Here is a 19,511-nt window from a genome sequence, read left to right on the forward strand (position 1 = left end):
CAGTTTCCCCCAAGATGCAGGCACACAGCCCCCGCGCCGGGAGGAGCAGTGTGTGGCGCCCTGTGGCTGGGGACATGCCTACCTTGCAGACACGGGCCACCCGGGCCACTCGGGCCACCTGGCTCTTGTCAAAGAAGGATGTCGTCTCCTCGCCTGCCCGCTCCGTGAAGAAATAGTAGATTTTGTCATCATCACCCACGGGGCTGTCCTTGCTCTCCCGGACCAGCACAGAGGCCACGAACTCAGCATCTGGGGGATGCGGAGCGAGAGGTGGAGATTGGGGACCCACCACGGGACGGGAGATCCCTCCCTGCCTCAGTTTCCTCTTGTGGCAAACCACACGGGACCCCGGGGCCACCCCCCACCCCTGCTCCACGCTCCCCGAGGCGATGCACGCCATCCCACGGCCTGTGACGCTGGTCCCGGGGAGGGAATGGGGACGTCTCACCATTCAGCCAGTGCAGCGGGGACTCCTCCGTCTTCAGCGGCCGCTGGTACAGGTTCCTCCGGATGTCGGGAAGGCTCCGAAACTCGTAGCGCGTGGCCGTGTACAAGCCGCCGTCTGGGCAGGGCAGGCACCTGTCAGCATGGCCCCTCACCCCGGGGACAGCCCCAAAAGCCATCAGAATCCCCATGCCCCAGGCAGAGAAGGAGGAGGAGGACCAAGTCCTGGCTTGCTAAGGCCCCTGCATGCAGAGCCCACCCAGCTGGGGAGACCCCATGGGGGCACTGGGGACGGGGCCAGGGTCAGTGGCATCCCACATGTCCCCACCAGCCCCGGGAAAGGTGCCACTTACCCACGATGAGGCCAGTGTAGCCACGGGCAGGGTCGTACGGGCACTTCTCCTTGCCTTCCTCAAAGTGGGACGGCAACGTGAACCTGTTGGCATCCTTGAGGGGGACAGGGGACCAGATTAGACAGGAGGGGACAGACCCTCCTTGCCTGCCAGCCCCAGGCTCTCTGCAGAGGCTGCTAGCAGGGACAAAGCAATGCCCATGGCTGTGCCCTTGTCCGGGCAAGACAAACCCTTCTGGGCACCCTCCAGCTGGTCAGAAACCACAGGGACAGCCAGAGCCCCCAGCCAAGAGTGGGGAGAAGGCTCGGGGTGAAGGGGAGCCCCAGCACCCCACTTTGGCATCGTGTGGGCACCAGGAAGGAGCCAGCCAGTGCAGCCGATGTTCCCGGGATGTGCTTGGCCAGCAGACACTGCCCAGCTGGGCTGGGTTCCCCCGGGTGATGTCCCTGTCATGGCAGGAGTTATTTTCTTTGGGGTTTGCAGTTCAAAGTGCGTCAAATAATGATGGGGCCCTTCCAGCTCAGCAGCTCCTCCACCTGACTCCCAGGGCGTGCAATGGCCAAACCAGACTGGTGGCATGGCCGTGGGAACGGGCACAGTCCCTCTGGGGCTCCCTGGCCATGCTGGGGACATGGCCCCGGGGCCCTTTGCCCCCCAGCTCAGGGAAGGAGGTGGGCAAAGGGCAGCCGAGTCACCAAGGAGCCACCACACGGGGGTGAAAGTCCCACTGCCGGGGGACACGGCTGCCCCCGGCCGCTCTGCCGTGAGTCACAGCCACACAGGGACCCCTGGCCTGGCCCGGGAAATCCCTGGGGAAGAGCCGCTGAGTCAGCCCTGCCACTGTCACCCTCCCTGCCACCAGCCACCATCCAGACTGCAGCCCCTGCTTTGGGAAGGGACCCTGCAACAGCAGGGGCTGGGGACCAGCTCCAGTGCTGGCACATCCCACACTGCTGGCCCTGCTGAGCCCACGTGTCCCCCCCACAGCACTGATCCACCCCCAGCCATCTTGCTATGGGGTCAGAGTCCAACCCCAGCGCCGGGGTGGGGACTTTGGGCATCTGCGTCATGGTGGCTGTGTCCCCAGACTGATCCACCCCAGCCTGGGGGTCACTGGCCTCCCCCCCGAGCTGGAGAGGGGCTGGGACAGGGGCAGAAAGGGAGTGGGGATGTGAGTGGAGATGGTGGGATAGGATGGGGGCTGTGCCACCCCGGAGTGACATGGTGGCAGGGGATAGGTGACAGCCACGGGGCCAAGCGGTACTCACGATGGCAGCGCAGAGTGGGTGGAAGGCGTAGGTCCCGCAGGCATAGAGGTGGGTGCCGTTCAGCCTCTGCAGAAACCGCACGTGGTTGAAGCACTCGGTCTGCAGAGGGGGAGGACAGCCGTTACAAGCCGGGGAAAGCGGCAGCAGCCCCCTCAGCACCCGGCACCCACCCACCGGCTCTACCTGGTTGTTTTTGCCCTTCTGCAGGCAGTCCATCTGCTTCTCCGGGGAGGCTTCCCAGTGGATCTGCAAGGGGAAGAGGGACTGCCACTGCATGACCCCCCCATCACTGCGTTGTCCCCCCCGTCACTGCAGGCTCCAGCCTCTGCCAGAGCCGTCAGAGATGCTAAAATCCTCTCTTTTATTTAGAGAGGGGACAGCTGCTCAGAGCATGAGACAGCACCCTGCCCGCATCCCCCCAGCCCGGGGCGAGAGCGGTCCCACACCCCGACCTGCGGGCAGAAACCCCATAGCACCCACAGAAGCCTGGAGGATTTTGGCGTGTCCTTCCCAGGGGGAGTAAAGGGGTGCCCTTCCCCTGCCACCCTGTCCCTCTAAACTTGGGGACGTCTCCCACCGCTGTCCCCACGCTGCCTGGCTGGGGAGAAGGACCAGGCGTCCACAGGGGATCTGGGGACAGACCTGCGGACAGCACCACCAGGCAAGACCCGAGATGGTGAGCAGGAGGATGAGCAGGGATAGGGTGGCCACAATTTGGGCAGGGACCAGGCAGTGTGGGACAGGAGAGGACAACCAGCCGAAGGCAGGCAGAGGCCGGGCTCACCGTGCGGTGGGAGCCGTTGGCCACGTCACTGGAGTTGAGGGCGAAGATGGCTCCCCTGGCACCCACGTAGAGGATGCCCCGGTCGTCCTCCAGCAGCAGGGTGCTGTAGTTGAGGGTGTGCGCGCTGAAGCGCCGGACGCCTGACAGCTCTGCAAAGGGAACAGGGGGCTGAGGGAGGACCCTGGGGCAGGCACAGCACAAGCCACCAGGGAAAAGACAGAGGATGGAGCCGGGAGCAGGTGGGAAGGCACCCACCGAGGTTATCAGACAGATGGTGCTGGGTGCCAGCAGTTACAGCAGGAGGAAAGGAAGAGGGGAGGTTTGGTAGGAGGCAAAAGGCACTAATTGGGCTTAGGCTCACAGGGGAAATTTCTCCCTGCTAATTAAAACAGCAGCTCAGGTGTGGGAGCTGCAACGTCCATGCCCAGCATGGACCTGCCACGCTGTTTGGGGAACTGCTGGAGGAAGCGAAAACATGCTGGCAGTGACCCCGGCTCGGAACCGAACCCAGCCAGCCCAAAAGGACGCAAAAATCCTGAACCAAAACTGCCGTGCAAGGGGAGGGCTTCTGCAGCAAGGCTGGGCTCTCTCTGCCCACCGAGCCAGAGAAACCATCCAATTTGGGGTGCTGAGAAGTGTGAGGTGGGACTCAGCCCTGGCCAGAGGGACCCCAAGCCAGGCTCGGACCCTCCTGCTGCAGGAGGAGAAAGTCCCGTGGGGCTTGGGACCCCAGAGGCAGCTGGGGAGGGAATGACCCCCCCCGAAAGGAGGCACTGCCTGGGAAGAAAACGATACCCCAGCTGCAAATTAAACCCTCTCCCGCCGTCAACTGCTGAGCTGGGCTTCACTAACAAGGTCAACGCAGTCGTGTGGATGCCCAAGGCACGATGACACTACAGGGCTGGCTGACACCACAGAGGCTGGAGGCCAAGAGCCCAGTGGCAATTACAGAAAATCACGGAAGAAAGCTCCCTGCTGACTATTTGGGCCAGGAGAGCCCAGCCCGGCTGTGATGCCTGGCTCAGCACACCCCGCAAGGGCTGCTGGGCAGGGCCAGGCGCTGGCCAAGGCTGGCTCCCTACAAGTCCTTGTTCCCCCTTGGCTTTTGGGGAGATGCCTCAGCTCCATCCCTCGGGGCACATCGACTCCGGGCACCCAACAGCAGACAGCCATGCAGGCTCTGATTTCTAGAGCCCAGGGGAGCGGAGGCCCCCCTGTAGCCACCCCCCCATGCTGAGACCCCACTCTCGGGGGCTGGCAAAGGCTGGATGCGATTCACCAGACCTGGTGCCGGCAAGATCTCAAACCTCACCGCCACCACCAAGACCCACACCCCCTTACCGTCAAAGGTGACCGTTGTCCTGGGGGTGGCATCCAGGTCGGTGGCAGACCGCCGTGATGGGTAGCCCATCGCTGCTGCCACCGCCATGAAGAGAGCCGTCAGGAGCTGGGCCATGCCTCCGCTCATCTTCCTGCTCCCCCGGCGAGGGCAGCCGCCCAGCCCACTGCTGCCGGGCCGGCACAGCTGATCCTCGGGATGGGCTCCCCAGCTCCCTGGGATGGGGCCGGCCACCAAACCCTCCTGAAACACAGAGCACCGGGTCAGACACTCCCACTGTCCCCAGCACCTCACAAGCAAGTGGGCTTGGGAAGGAACCAGCCGTGCACACGCATGGACGCTTGACCGGGCACAGCCTCAGCCCGAGGACAGCTTCAGGGAAAAGCAAACCCTCATTTGCCAAAGGGGAAACTGAGGCACGGCACAAGGCATCAAGCCTGCAGCCAGCACAGGGCAGGGAGGGGAGTTTGAGCAGAGCGACCCCCCGCAGCATCCCCCAGGCTCAGTCTCCGCTCCCTCGCAGCGGCGGCAGTCGCTTGCTGAGCGCTTGGTTCGGTTGCTTGGAGGCTCATTTTCCTCCAGGTTTGCTCCGGGCTCCTCCTTCCTTTGCTCCCAGCCATCTCTTCCTGCAGCTCCCCCTGACCGAAGGATATGCTTCGGCAGAGCCAGCTGATCCCCCATTGCACTTTCACACCCAAAAAGCGGGCACATTTACCCCCCAAAAGCAGAGAGTGGGACTTGGGGCCAAGCCCCTCTGTGGGTCTCTTGGCACGTTCGAGTACCCTAAGCCCTGCTCCCCAGAGCGGCTGCGGCAGGACGGGTGGCAGGGGGGCTCCCAGGGAGCCCAAGGGCTCCGCTCCTCCTCAAAAGCACAGCTGGCCGTCTCCTGCCATGCAAGATACTTGTCCCCAAAGTTTTGGCCCTCCTGAAATGACGAGACTCCCGAGGACAGAGGCATGGGGAAGGATGCTTCAGGCACGCAGCGACGCAGGGTGAAGGAAAACCCATACAGGAGCCGCTTGGCATCTTCATCAAGTCTTTTGACGCAAGAACAGGTTTCCCCCCCATTTTTCCACGAGATCTGAGTTTCTCTTTCATCCCAAACTGCCTTGAAGCTCAGCATCTACCTCAGCTCTCGCTTTCCTGCATCTGATCCCTCCCAAATAACCCCCGCCTCTCCCGGCTGCATCGAGCAAAGCCACCGGTTCATTTTGCAGGCGCTGAGGAGGAAGGAGATGACTGGGTATCTCCAAGCAGGAGAGCTCCCCATAAGCAACCAGCACCTATATGTTTGCTTAGTTTTTTTAAAATATATATAAATGTATAAACCAAATACCTGGCCCTGTAGAGAAGCTGTTCAAACACGCTTGCTGCAGATGGTTTCCCTGAAACAAACACCTCGCCGAGTCTCTAGGCAGAGGGGAGGTAAAACCAAAGTGAAACGAAAGTGAAAAGGGCTTTGGGGCTGAAAAGGAGAAGTGAGGGGCCAGATGTGGAATCCAGCCATAGTCCTGGAGCCTGCATTAAACCACTGTTTCCTTCAGGGGGGGTTCAGACCCAGACCTTGCACCTGTGCTGGCCGCTGCCCCAGAGCATCCCGAGAACGGGGCAGAGGGGAGGTGTCCCCCCCTGCCCCCCAGGCGCCGGCCCAGCGCAGAGCACCCATAGAGCACCCAACCCCGGGAGCAGGCAGGGTGCTGCCTGCGGGGCTGAGCTCCCCAGGGAGCAGAGGACGGCGACCCGAAGCATCCTCCCTCCAAGGAACTCCTGTTCCCAGGACAAGCCCTGTCCAGACCGAGGGTCTGCCTATGAGCGATGGGCCTGGCAGGGTGATGCAAGCAGGTGAGTGGGGATGGAGGTCAACGGGAAACAAATTGCCTTGGTGGCACCATGTCTGGCATGAGCCAAACCCAGCAAGCCTTTTGGGCAATGCAAGTGGCAGGGTCACATCTGGAGCACCAAAGCACCCGAAAGTGCTCCGGCCAGCCCCGTGCTGACACCTCTCCATCCCACCAGCAGGACCAGGGCTACCCCGGCAGTTGCGGGGACCCTTCCCCAGGCCTCTGTGCAGGGACATGAGCCCAGAATCACGCGCAAGCCACAAGAGCTGCCATGCACCTGGGCTGGGAAAGCAGAGAGGAGGAGAAACCTTCTTACGACAATGCAAACAACGATTTCTAATAAATGAGTAACAGCCCTGTGAGCTGCCTGCATGCTGCCAGGCGTCCTCACCTTATCTTCCCCGAACAAACAAGCCCTGAACTTTGCCTGCTGCCCGGCTCTGTGCATGACAGGGACTGGAGCCAGGAGCTGGGCAGGGAGGCAGGGACGCTGCTTATTGCAGGGCAGCATTTAACCAGCGTGAGCACTGAGCCAGCACAGGGGGGAAAAATAAAAATAACAAACTAAGCTGTGGGGCTGCGCAGGGTTCCCAGCCGGGCAGGGGGGGAGCAGCCTCCTCTCCCACTAGGGCCGTGCTCCTCTGCTTTTTCCAGGGGAGCAGCTACACCCATTTCCAAAGGCTCCTTTGCCCAAGATCAGATGTAACTTTGTCCTAAAGGACATTTAATCACTTAGCAGGAAGACCCAGTTAATATTTTACTTGAAGGGAAGGGCTGCTCTGAGCTTCTCTTTTTCTTTTTATTTTTCATACCTAGGGTGGGGGAGAAAGAGCAAGAAGGAACTAAAACCATCCTTGGCCCCGCTCAGATCATCACCCCGGGCTGCAGCTGCCCCAAACCCCCCCAAACCCATCACCCTCCCCTCAGCAGGGTGCAATTTCAAAGCTCTGGGCAAACGCAGCAAGGGCTGGGGGCTGAGGCGGGAGGCACAGGAGGTCTCTGTCCGTGGGACCTGCCATTTGGGCTGGGGACGGTTGGTTGGCTCAAGCCCAGCTCTTCCATGGGAAGCAGGGAAAAGCCAGGAGGGGAAACACCGCAGAGAGCTTTCTCCAGGGGAGGGAGACAAAACGGGGAGAGGAAGAGGCTGAAAAGCAGCAGCAGCTCCAATGAAATCTGGGGTTTACATGAAAAACTGCCCAGAAAAGCCTACGCCATCCCCAGGAGCGAGCTCCCAAGCCCCTTGGCTCCTCACCTACTTCCCAGCGCAAGGGGGACCGACATAGGACCCGAAATACGGCCTCAGCTCCCACCCCGGTCGGCGACACTGAAGGAGAAGGGTGACGGAGGCAGGATCCGGCCACAGGGTTGACGGCCTCCCCGGGAGCGGGGCAAAGCCAGGAACCGGCTGCTCTAATCGCAACATACAACGTCCACAGGGGCCAAAGCCCACCCTCCTACCGCCGGCTACCGGGGCGCCTGTGGGATGGAGCCGCAGCTCCTGGCACGGAACCAGGCGAGCCAGACCCAGGCACCAGCTCCTGCCAGCGGGACAGGTTTGCTGGTCCCCGGGGAACGCCAGGAAAGCGACGGGGCGGCGGAGGCGTGCGTGAGCGCGCAGGGGAGCGAGCGAGCGAGCCCTGGTCAGGTCTGACTGGGTTTACTGGGTCACGATTGAAGCTGTGCGAGCATGACTGTGCTGGCCTCAGCCTCCCACCGGCAGCCAGCCGGCACAGCACACCCAAACGAGCCGGCCCAGTCAGCACCTCCTTAAAATCCCCACGACCAGCGTCTCTGGAGGCACAAAAAGCTTTTGATGAGTGAATTTCCTGGTGGCAGGTCTCACCACCTTGGATCTGGCCAAAGAAACCAGCCATGCCATGAAGCTGCCACACCCCTCGACGGCCACTGTGCCAGGCACTTCTGCTGGCCACAGTGGCCCCTTCCCGCTACCCCGTGGTTCTCAAAGCCATGAGGCAGCAAAACCTGGGAGCAAGAGCTGGCTGCAAGCCACGGTGCAGGGAAGCTGCGCTGTCAGAGGGGCTGGCAAATACGGAGGGACCTCAGCCAGGGTCTTATGGGGCCCCCCCATGGCAGTTTGCTCAGCGGCACAGTTGGAAAGCGATGCTGGCTTTTTAATTTAAAGCGAACCCAGGAGAAAGGATGGAAATGCTGGGTGGGAGCAGCCCTTCTCTGCCTCACCCCCAGCATCCATCCTGGATGGTGGGACAGAGGTTTGCAGAGCGGGATCGGACGCTTCCCCATCCTGCCGCTCTGTGGACAGCTTGTGGTTGCTTCACCGAGCTCTAGCAAAGCCCAGGCAGGCTCCCGGACCTTTCTCCCCTCCTCGTGGGCTGCTCCCCTTGGCATCGTGCACTCCTACAAGCGAGCGCTGCTGGCTTCCCAGTGGGGGCCAGGATTTCCAGTGGGTCTCCTGCGGCTTACGGGGTTACAAAACAGCCTTAACAAAATTCCCAGCAAGGACTGCAGCAGAAACCACCATTTACACCTTGCTTTTTTACAGCAGCCCAGCCCAGGTGCTCCAAACCCCGCGTAGCCGATTCAGCTTTACTCATCGGGGCCAAGCCCAGCACGTGATCCCCGCCGGCCCCCTCGGCTCCCCCGCCACTCGCTCCCCCAGCCGCATTCCCACCGGCCCAGCAACATTTTACCCCCCCAGGGACCCACGCGAGTTGCCCTCGGGTTCAGCCGAAACAGCCCGACCCGTTCCTGGCGCAGCAGGGGGAAAAGGCACCCGCCCCGGGGGACAAGGCGGGGAGAGCTCCCGGCTCCCAGGCGTGGGAAGAAGCCAAGGAATTACGGGAAAAGAGCCATCCAGCGAGAGGCAAGCCTGGCCCCTGCCTAGCTGTGAGCGCGGCGTGTTTCGGGCCCCCCTTCCCCGGAGCCGGCAGACCTTGGGTGGGAAATCCTGCGAGATGCGGGAAGAGGAGCCGGGATGGAGGTTGCCAGGCAACTTTAATTCAGCCCTTGACGAACTTCCAGCACTTTGCTTCTGCGGTGCAGTCCAGCCAGCAAATGATAAAACATCAGGTCCACCTCAAGCCCGCGGTGTCTGTCCGTCCATCCGTCCCTCACAGGGGCTTGCTCATGGCCCAGAGCCCGGGCTGCCCTGCAAAGCAATGGGTCCCCCCCGGCAGCATCCCTGAAGGCCAGCCCGGGATGAGCTGCCCTTCCCGGCAGAGGTTTGCAAGGGCAGGATTTGACCCGTGGGACTGGGCTGGCGCTGCCGCACGGATATTTCTCAACCAGCTGGGATTTTTGTCAACAACAGCAAGAAAAAAATGCTAACGTGCTGAAAGCCCTCTGGGAAGAGGGGATCCGTGCTGGGTTTGGGGGCTGGGGACGGGGGGGAAGGAGCACAGTGACCTCCCGGGAGCCCCTCGACGAGTTTATTTTAGTTCCTTTCTTTAAACAAAACCATGCTTGACCCCGAGGTGCTTCAGCAGACACGCACGAGAGCTTTGGTGATTCGGGAAGCAGATATATCCCTCCTTTACCCAAATTTGGGATTCGGGCACAGCAGAGGGGAGGGAGAGCGGCGACATTGGCTCCTCTCAAGAAGCATCCTGCCCCACTCCCACCGCAAAGCCCCCACGCATGGCACAGCCACCGTGGAGCCAGGGGGGCAGGCAGTGGGCACCGGCAGGCCGTGGGAACGGGCTCCGAATTCCCCCGGCACAGCACAGCCCCCATCCGCCACCAGCAGAGCCCAGCGCATCCAGCAGAGGAGAGAGCCCAGCTCTGATCCTGCCAGCGTCACGGCGGGGAGGAGGCGCGTCAAGGAGCAAAGTGATGGATGGGAGAGCAAGCGGGGCCGGCCGGGGACATGGGCCTGTTTAAGGGGCACTAGTGCCGGCAGGAGCCAGACATCTAAACATCCCTGAAAGGACAAGCTGATCCGTCAGCAATAAAACTAACAAGAGCCCAATTTCTGACAGATTTGCCTCGCTGGCCCCTCAGCACCGTGCCTTCATCTCCGTCCCCCTGCAACATCCCACCGGGGGATGCTGCCTGCCCAGCAAAGGGCAGGGCCCAGCCATGGTGTCCCCCTCCATGGCTGCAGGGATCAGGGCATTTTAGCTTCTCCCCAGCTCCCCGTTTTCACTGTTCTTACAAGAACTTGTTCCTCTCCTCCATCAGATCAGGTCTGACATGGGGCGGGAGGTTCAAAGGGGCTGCCAGGCAGCGACAGACCTCACTGGCAAGTCCCCGTGAAAGCTGTCCTGCCATTCCCATCCAAACCCACCCAAAAAGACCCAAGTGAGAAAATAAGGAAAGCTGCTCCAGCCTGTGCCATGGCCAGGCATCACCTGCCTGCAGCTGCCTGCCAGGCACAGGGACGGCTCCTCTCCAGTAGCTCCCAGAGCGCTGCAAGCAGATGGCAAGAGCACGGTGCCCAGGACGGCAGGACAGAGCGCTCCTCCGCTCCCCGTCCGTATGAAAAACCCATCAACACTGGCCATCAGTCAAAACAGCTCCATCACCCCAAAAGCCTTACTCAGAGCTGGCCTGGGAAGGAAGGGTGCAAGGAGGGGAGGCTGAAGGGCAAACGCTTGCAGCTCAGCAGCGGGACCGGGCGCACTAAGGAATGCCCCAGCCAGCCCAGACCTGGCACCCCTGGGCATGGCAGCAAATCTCCCCTCGCAGGAGCAATTCCCCGCATGCCGGAGGTTGTTTGGCTCTCGCAAGCCAGCGGTGAGGACACAGTCCCTGCGGCTTTTCCCTCCCATCCAGCATGTCTGCCCCTGCAGAAACCCCACAGCAGCAGCCCTGGGTTGGCCCCGCAGCCTGGGAGTACCTGAGAGCTCAGCCAGGGGCCGCGCAGGAACTGGGAAGTGAAACCGGAGGATGCCGAGACGCAGTGGCCTGACTCTGACTTCAACCCGCTGCCAGCCCAACCCCACGTCCAGGCCACAGGGGAGGCAGAGTGCGGCTGCCAAGCCCCGGGACGCGGGGTGCAGACCCTCAGCACACAGGGCAGCACGGCAGAGACCCCCGGGGCTCCCACCTCCTCCATCGCAGGGAAGAAGCACACTCGGCGCTACCAACATCACCCCCAAACCCCAACATTTTCCATCCTTTCCCACCTCCACTGCAGCAGGCCAGGCTTCGTCGCTTGCTGGCAGCCCCTCAGCAGCCTGGATGGACAGATGGACAGATGGACGACCAGCCCTCCACATCACAGCGAAGTTTCCCAGCGAGGGGGCGTTCGCATCCAAGTGGCTCAGTGCTGGATACGATCTGTAATTCAGCCTTCAAAGGCTTTGTGGCTGAAGCACATTGTCTCCACGGCAGAAGCAGGAAAATAATTGTAGAATTAAATTCCCAGGAACAATTAGAAAGAAAATGAGAAAAAATCCCAACCTTAAATGTAAAGGGACATTTCAGAGCCAGCAGATTTCGGGGCTTTTTGACGCAATTGAATCCATTTGCTTGTCGCCGTGACTGCACGGTGTTTCATTTCACTGGGCTCATACAATACAAGACAAGGAATTAACTCGGGTGTTTGTTTAGAGCCAGTTTGTCTTCCAGTTTTTTTCCAAAGCCAGGTTTGAGTTTCAAAGATGTTTCTTGGCAGTGCCTGGGGTTCCCAGCGTCAGCGTGGTGCAGGGTTTCCCCGAGGGGAAACTGAGGCTCAGAAATCCCGCATGACCTGGGGTCCCCTCTGAAGCGGGGCGAGAGCTGGAGCACAACCCAGCTGGCCTGCCGTGAACGCGGGGCTTTCTGCTGCAAGCCTGTCCCTGTCCCTTTTATTTATTCCAAAGATAAACTGTTTTCATTTCAAAAGTCCAGCAAAACCAGATGACGGGAGCGGTTTTATGGGTTCCAGCTTTAACAACCTCTTCTTGTTTTCTTCGCTTTCCCTCCAACGAAGCTTCAAATTTGGGGTCAGACTCAATTTGATATTCAACTTCACGTTCAAAACTGCACGGCGCGAGGCAGTAGCACCTGGCCTTTCCCATAGCCGTTTGCATACCGCCAGCTTTACTGCCCCAAAATCAGCTCCCCACCTTATTTGCATGTGCTGGGCTTTGCAACAGGCGAACGAGAGCCCTCCATCAGGTAACGGGAGGTGGGGTTGTACCTGGTGGCAGCTTTTAAGCAACAAGAAGAGCACAAGCCGGAGCACACCCTGAATCACCAAGCTGTGTCCCCACACCGGTTGGTAACACGGTGCCTGAAACCCTCAGCTTCCTTTGGCTCTGGATGGCGGAGCTTGGCCCCCAGGGGTGGGTTTGGTGATGCCCTTGCTATGACAAAGCCCTCGTGCTTGTAAATCACCAGGAGCGGTGGCACAGCCAGGCAGGGAGGGACGGCAGCAGCGGCATTTCCTCCCAAGAGCCAGGAGGGCAAGGAGCTCTCACCTTTGATCGGGACCAGGCACCCAGCCAAGACCCGCAGCAGCAGCCGGCCACTGTGGGGGGACTTTCACAGCAGGGGAACACAAAAAACTCTGTAGGCATCATCCCCCCTGCCCCCCAAGAGGCAGCGGGTCCCCCAGGACCAGCTGCCCCCCCACCAAACCACCCATCAAATAAGCTGCTTCCCAACAAGTCCCATCACGATGCCAAGCAGAGCCGGCGGGCAAGCGCAGGGAGGGAAATTCCCCACACGCAGCCAGGCGAGGCTGGCACTGCATCTCCACTGCACCCACCGCTGCCCTCCTGCATGGGTGCCGGCAGAGCCCCCCCTCGCCAGCCTTGCCGAGCACACCTGGATGCTTTTTCCCGGCACACGACCTGTCAGATTTGCTGAATAAACCTCCCGGCTCTGGCAAACCCGCTGCATTCCTGGCAGGGAAAGTAGTGAAAGGTTAAAATGGATGTTGGAAAAGGCAAGGGGGGGAGAACAAGCTTACGACACAAAGCCCTCATCTGCAGGAACCGAAAGGGTTGTTGGAGTTTGGGTTTTTTTCCCCTCTGGTTGCAACACAAAACCAAAGTCAAGATAGGGATCACGGCATGCTGGGGGCGCAGCTCCCTGCCCCTCATCCCTCCGGGCAGAGCGAGCACGGCCAAACCGAGACGAAGCAGAGACGCATCCCACGGGACACGCGCACAGCATTGCTGCGGCCGTCTCACCTGCGTTTGGGGTTCAGGCAGGGGCTCCCAGCCTGCGCCCGCCGCGGAGGGAGGCAAAGCAGCCTCCCGTGGTGGTAGGCCAACTAGCACAAAAAATGCCATCGTTGTTATTAATAATTTCCCTGCCTCTGAGGGAACCTGCACTCCTCATCCATTTTGGGCAGTCTCTTTGTCTTTGGAGACTGTTTTCCTTGGCACCTGAAGAGCCCTTTCGTGGTTCCCCCTCCCACTTCACGCTCTCGGTTTTAAAGGCCAGGCACAAGCCACTAGCCCTGCTGCGTACTGCTGGGGAGGGCAGAGAGCCCCAAATCCCAGAGCTGCCTGGCAGCACAGCAGGTCCCTTCTACCCTTGGATCAGCAGATATGAAGCTCAACCTCAACGCAGACAAGCCCCCAGAACAAGCCGGTCCCCTCCACCTGGGAGCATCCGCAGCCCCCCCAGCGATGCACCCCAAGGAGATGAACCCCAAAGAGCCAGGGCTCAGGCAAGCCACGTCCCACGGCCCCCTGCCTCCCAAGGGGAAGCAGGGGGGAGGCAGGGATTGCACTGCACCACCTGTATCAGTTTAGTGTCTCATCCCAGCTGCCTGAAACACCAGCTGCCCCCAGGTAACACTCAGCCTCCCCAAATAGTGCCAGCAGTCCCCATCCACGCAGACCCCTGATCTGCTGGGGATTGGGGGGGCTGTATCTAGCCCTCCCCCCAGGAGCTGGTGCTCTGTGTAGCTGCAATTCCCACCATCATCTTCCCTCACCCCCTCGGCATGTCCCCCCGTCACTCCTGCCCAGGTCCCCCAACCCCGCCTCACCCCAAACCTGTCCCCAAAGCCAGCTACCTGCACTGCCACCAGATCCTGCATGTCCCCGCCTCCCCTCCAGCTTCTCACCCCCAAATCCTCACCTGCATCAGACCTCCCCTGAACCCCAAGGCTCTGCCCTCCTGTTTCCCCCAAGGCATCATTCCCTGGACTTCCACCCCAGCCAGTCAGACCCCTGCTCCTCCTTCTCCAGATCCTGCCTGTGGACTCAGCACCCAGACCCAGCACCCCAAGCCCTGCCTGCAGACCCGGACCCAGTACCCCAGGCCCCTACCAAGGGACTCTACACCCAGATCCTGCCTGTGGACTCAGCACCCAGACTCAGCACCCCAAACCCTGCCTGCAGAACCAGACCTGGACCCGGACCCAGCACCCCAGGCCCTACCAAGGGACTCTACCCCCAGATCCAGCACCCAAGATCCTGCCTGTGGACCCAGCACCCAGACCCAGCACCCGAGCACCCAGACCCAGCACCCCCAATCCTGCCTGTGGACCCGGATCGAGACCCAGCACCCCAAACCCACCCCACCCCGTCCCTGCCCTGTGGACTCAGCACCCAGACCCAGCACCCGAGCGCCCAGACCCAGCACTCCCGATCCTGCCTGTGGACCCTGCCTGCGGATTCAGCACTCAGACCCAGCACCCCCGACCCTGCCCTGCGGACTCAGCACCCGGACCCCAGCACCCAGCTCCAGCTTTCCGGACCCTGCCTGTGGACGCGGCGCCCAGACCCAGCCCTCCCGGCCCTGCCTGCGGACCCGCACCGGGACCCAGCACCCCGATCCGGACCCAGCACCCAGCCGGCGGCTGTCGCCACTCGCGTCTCTCCGGCACTTGCCTGGTGCGGTGCGGTGCGGTGCGGTGCGGTGCGGTGCTGCTCGGCGGTGCAGCAGGTGCGGGCGGACCGGCAGGGACCGGACCGGCGCGGCGCAGCGCAGCACAGCCCGGCTGTGCCCGGCCCCGCCGTACCGAGCCGCCCGCACCGCCCCGCCCCCTGCCGGCCGCGCCGCGCCGCGGAGGCTCCGGTAGGCGGAGGCCGCGGTGGCCTCCCCGGCCCGCAGCAAGCCGGGCGCTCGCAGGGGTCCCGCGGAGGAGGAGGAGGAGGAGGAAGGCGGGAGCGGCGGGGAGGGGAGCCGGGGCTGGGCTGCCCCTCTGCCTGCACGGGCAGCGCTGCCTGCGCTGGGTCTCCCCAGGAGAGGCTGGGGGGCAGCGTTTCCCTCGGCGGAGCGGGGGCAGGCAGCGAGGCCGCCGTGCAGCAGCCGGGGCGGGCCGGGGGGTTCGCTCAGCCCGGCCGGTTTGGGTTACGCAGCCCCAAAAGGGCCCCTGGCAGAGCAGCCTGGGTGCAAGCCCTTTGCAAGGCCAGGGAGGCAAGGGGCTGGTAACTTGGGCTTGTGACTATAAAAAAGCGTTACCGAATGCAGATAAGCATCATCCAACACAGCACAGGTGCTGTCACCACACCACAGCCACCCAGCCGCTGCCGCCATGCCCTGCTGAGGCTCCTCGCTCCCCAAACCCACCCCGGCTCCTCGCATCCCGTGTTTCACACCTGACCGGGGCACCATGCCCCATCTTCACCCTCCTGTAACACATCTCTCCCCATTTAGCCTGTGTTTACCCACGGTGGAAGCTTGTTTCGAAACATGGGCAGGCAATGGTTTCTCTAGGGCCCCGTGCGGAGCCTTTTTGTCCTGGGTGGCTTCTGCGGCTCCTCCCCACGGGCAGGAGCTGCCAGGTTCAGGCCTGTGTTTGCTTACCTTTCGCAAGCTTTCAGCGCCTGGCCAACCCTCTCTCCTCACCCGTCGCAGGAGGCGGCAGGCCTCCCGAAAGCAAAACCCCAAGCGCTGTATGTAATCAGCAGGTTGGATCTAGGGCAACTGGAAATCAGCTGGAGCGGGAGGCGGGGAGATGCTGTACCTGCGCACGCTGGATCACAGCTCCCGAAGCTGGTGGGGTGGCCGGGTGCTGCCGGCCCATGGTCACAAAGCCACGCGGTGCCCAGTCCCAGCGCTGGCTCATCCCCGCCGCTCCGCACCAGCCCCCCGCAAGGGGTGAGGCCTCCAGGAAGGGGACGAGGGTCCCCCCCGGCCCCTCACCCTGCAGAACCAGAGCCGGATCCATGGCAGAGCTTAGTGCTGAGTGGGTTGCCCTGAAGTTGCTTAGCACCATCCAGGTATGAGGGTCAGCCCCGGCTGAGCCCTCCCCATCACCTGGACCTTTTGCCTGGGGAAGGGCAGCAGGGGCAGGGTGTTCCTGTGGGGATCCCAGCTGACATACCACTCTCGGGACCGCTAGGTGCCTGGTCTTGCCTCCTAAAAACACTGTGGGTGCGAGGGAGAACAGCGGGGGCTTGAATTCCCCCAGTCCCCACACATTGACGGGTCTCAGCCAAGGAGGGACCCATCTGGGCACTCCTGCGGGCGGGGTGGCTCCCATCACCCTCGCGCACGCTCACCAAGCAGCCACCATCCCCTCGCCCAGCACAAGATGCCGGGACCTGTTCACTGTCCCCACTCCTAGGGACCCCAGGAGAGCAGAGCAGAGACGATACCCACCTCCTCCAGCGCTGCCCGTCCTCCCGCCCTCACCTCCTGTACGCTCCAGCAGCTAATTACCGTTTCCTTCTGTCCTTGGGCAAAACCCAGCATCTCCTCCACGCCTCGCTGTGCCTCACCTCTCCACCCACCCCGCGGAAGTGGGATGCCCACGCACCACCGGGAGCCGGGCTCACCCGCAGCCCTACCTGGCTGGACCCAGAGCGCTGCTCAGGCAGCTGCCTGCAAGGCAGGGATGCTTTTGGCCAGGCGGTCTTACCCAGGGATGGGGGGTTTGGGTGCTGTGAGGTGGCCAGTCCCCCGCAGCCACTCCGAACCCCATCCCCTGCCTTAGCAGAGGCGCAGCTGGAGGCTGCAGAGCCAGTTATGGGGAGAACTGGTCCGTGAGCAGTGGGGAAGGGGGTGCCAGGGCTGGGAGGGGGCTGCCCAAGGCTCCCTCCCTCTCCAGGGTGCCGTGCACATCCCACCGGGCAGCAAAACTCCCTGCCCGTGCAGGCAGCGCAGGCAGGCGCCCTCCCACGTGGCTGCAAGCCGAACCCGGCACAAATTGGAGCCGCGTTAGCTCCTGGCCTCGCAGTGGGGTAATTAGTGCATGAGCAAAGACTGAGCAGAGCCTGGCGCGTTCAGCACTGCGTATTTACAGGCCTGAGCTTGCGAGGCTTTAATTAATTAGCACGAGTCATCGGCAGCTGGAAACAGATCTATTTTCAGAGCCTTCGCCTGCTCTGCTGCCCCCGTGAGATTATCTAAAGGAATTTAGGGCCCCGCGAAGTTGAAGGCCAGGGCCTTGCTCTTATTTGCACGGCTTTCCCAAGAGCCAGAGCAGGATGCAGGCGGCAGCAGGCAGGAGCCGAACCAGACCCGACCCTCTCCCACACCTGCGTCCCTCTGCCCCACAAAGCGGTGCTGCCGAGCGGGGAGGTCTTGCTTGTGCTCCCACCTCAGCCCAGAGCCTGCAAAGCGCTGGAAAGGGAATTTCCCATTGGAGCAACCCTGCAGCCCCCAGGGTGGCCTGGAGCAGGGGGCCCTTTGGGTCGTGCCACGGCACCTGGGGAAACTGCCCTCCGCATGGCCATGCAAGGAGATTTTATCCCTAACACTCTCTTCTCCCCATTAATCCAAGTGGCCATTAAGAAAAGGAAACGCTTTAGTGCCCTGATCTCCAGCCCAGAGCCTGGTTACTGTTTAGTTTCTTCTTGTTGTCACTTAAACACCGCATCCCACGGAGAGAGGACTGGGCAGAGCGGGTTTGTCCCGTGGGACAGCCCCATCCGCACCAGGGCCAGCTGCCCTTCGCCGGCGCTGGCAGCTGCCCGTCACAGCACAGCCCCACCTCTCCGGCACACGGCCAAGCCAGGCAGATGCCCATGGTGCCCACGTTCAGCCGGCATGTTTGGGTTTGCCCACCTCTGCCAGATAACCCCTACCCACGGCAGTGGGTAGAAACGCCTGTGGCCGGCCCCTTGCACCCCTCTGATGCCCAAGGAGCCAGGGTGAAGCCATGGCAGCTCTCGTGTTTCACTTGGCACCGCACCCCTATCCCAGCCGGCATCCCAGATGACATGAGGAATTATAACAAGGCCACAGCACTGTGAAATATTGATGGGATTAGCATGGATCAGCTCTCCCAGCACACATGCCGCACTCACCCTGAGCCCCGGAGCCAGTGACCCGCACATGCTTGGGTTGCAGCTCAGCGCCGGGGCGGCAGCGCTGCCAGGTGCTCCCTGCCCAGCCCGCGGCAAGAGACATTTTTCCAGCCACCAGCCTCCCTGGGGAGGACGTGGGGGACCCCGTTGCAGCACAAGAAGACATGCATTAAGTTCCTTAATGCACGACACCCCTGTGCCTCAGGCTCTGCTGGGGCTGGTTTGGTTGTAGCTCAACACCCACTGCCACCCTGGGTCCCAAGGGACCCCCACCCTGCCTGCAGCCCCGAAACATGCCAGCCCCCAGGCTCCATCCCCTCCATTCCCCTTACCCCTTCCCAAGTTCATCCCACATGGCCAGGACCATAGGGGATGCCCCATGCATGGGGGTGTCCCAGGTGGCTGGCAGGAGACCCCTGCCCTCCCCACCATTGCGTGCTCCCACTCCCACTGCTGGGAACCAGGTTTGGCTGGGAAGAGGGTTTCATTATGGATCACAGTGGCATAAATACAAACAACTTAGCAGGATGGAACAGCAGCCAGCATTAAATTGGAAATACGTTGGCAGGGGTACACACCACGGCAGCGGCATGGCGCGAAGCTCCCCGTTTTGGGGTTGCAGCGCTGATGGGGTATCGGTGCCTATCAAACCCAGGATCTGCAGCCTTTGGTAGGAAACTGCTTCCCGGGGCAGGTCTGGCTCCTCCCCAGCAGTGTCTTCAGCCTGCCTTTCCCTCGCCCTGAGCAAGAAAAGCGAGATAAAATCCCAGCATCTGGGACTTGGTTTGCCAGCCTCTGCGGTCCGAGGGGCAGCAGGCAGCCGACCATTTCAAGCTGCTCTCCAGACTGGTTTGAAAGCCAGCTGGGAGTTACAAAATCATGGCACTCCAGGAGCTGGGGATTTATGAAACCCGCAAAAGAGTTGTGAAACTTATACTAAAGCCGTGCCAGCCCGCACCGTGCCGAGAGGCATGTTATAATGTCAAAACCCCCAGTGGAAAACCGGGTACTTTTCCCTTTTGACATGAGAAAGTAACAACGAGCAAACCAGCCTTTCTCCAAGCCCCCTCCATCCCCTAACCACACTGCGAGACCCGCATCGCCGCTTTGCCTGCCTCTGCGGAGGAAAAGCCCAGTGGCAAGCACACCAGCCCCACACCGTGGGGTCGGTCTCACTGCTCCAGCATCCATCATCTCAGCAGTCCCCTCTGCCCGCCCCAGGACCAGCCTGCCCAGGCTCCGGGCTGGCAGTGCTGTGTGAAACAGAGGAGCAGAAAGAGCCGACGGCAATGCCTGGAGCCCGGTGGCAGTACTTGGGGCTTCCCAGCAGCTGAGTACACGGTTGCCAGGCTTGGCTTTG

The 19,511-nt window shown here is 61.8% G+C and overlaps 1 protein-coding gene across 6 annotated transcripts in view; it reads right to left on the bottom strand.

Annotated features, from left to right (window-relative positions):
- Positions 1–19,511, bottom strand: part of SEMA4G (semaphorin 4G) — a 32,157-nt gene that overhangs the window by 4,387 nt on the left and 8,259 nt on the right. For 2 of the 6 annotated variants that reach the window (XM_087764032.1, XM_087764031.1), the window contains exons 1-8: positions 11,135–11,298; positions 4,191–4,431; positions 2,850–2,998; positions 2,249–2,311; positions 2,066–2,164; positions 798–891; positions 449–562; positions 83–249 (exon numbers count right to left, since the gene is read on the bottom strand). In XM_087764032.1, coding sequence (XP_087620158.1) covers positions 83–249; positions 449–562; positions 798–891; positions 2,066–2,164; positions 2,249–2,311; positions 2,850–2,998; positions 4,191–4,431; positions 11,135–11,227 — 1,020 coding nt within the window. In that variant the 5' untranslated portion in view covers positions 11,228–11,298. Of the gene's footprint in view, positions 1–82; positions 250–448; positions 563–797; positions 892–2,065; positions 2,165–2,248; positions 2,312–2,849; positions 2,999–4,190; positions 4,432–8,940; positions 9,153–11,134; positions 11,299–14,785; positions 14,919–19,511 lie in introns of those variants that run through there. The other 4 variants (XM_087764033.1, XM_087764037.1, XM_087764034.1 and 1 more) reach the window with 3 other exon arrangements.

The sequence above is a fragment of the Nipponia nippon genome, unplaced genomic scaffold (genome assembly GCF_047370975.1).
Source record: "Nipponia nippon isolate SJK-2023a ecotype South Korea unplaced genomic scaffold, ASM4737097v1 scaffold_3, whole genome shotgun sequence".
Classification (NCBI taxonomy): Eukaryota; Metazoa; Chordata; class Aves; order Pelecaniformes; family Threskiornithidae; genus Nipponia; species Nipponia nippon.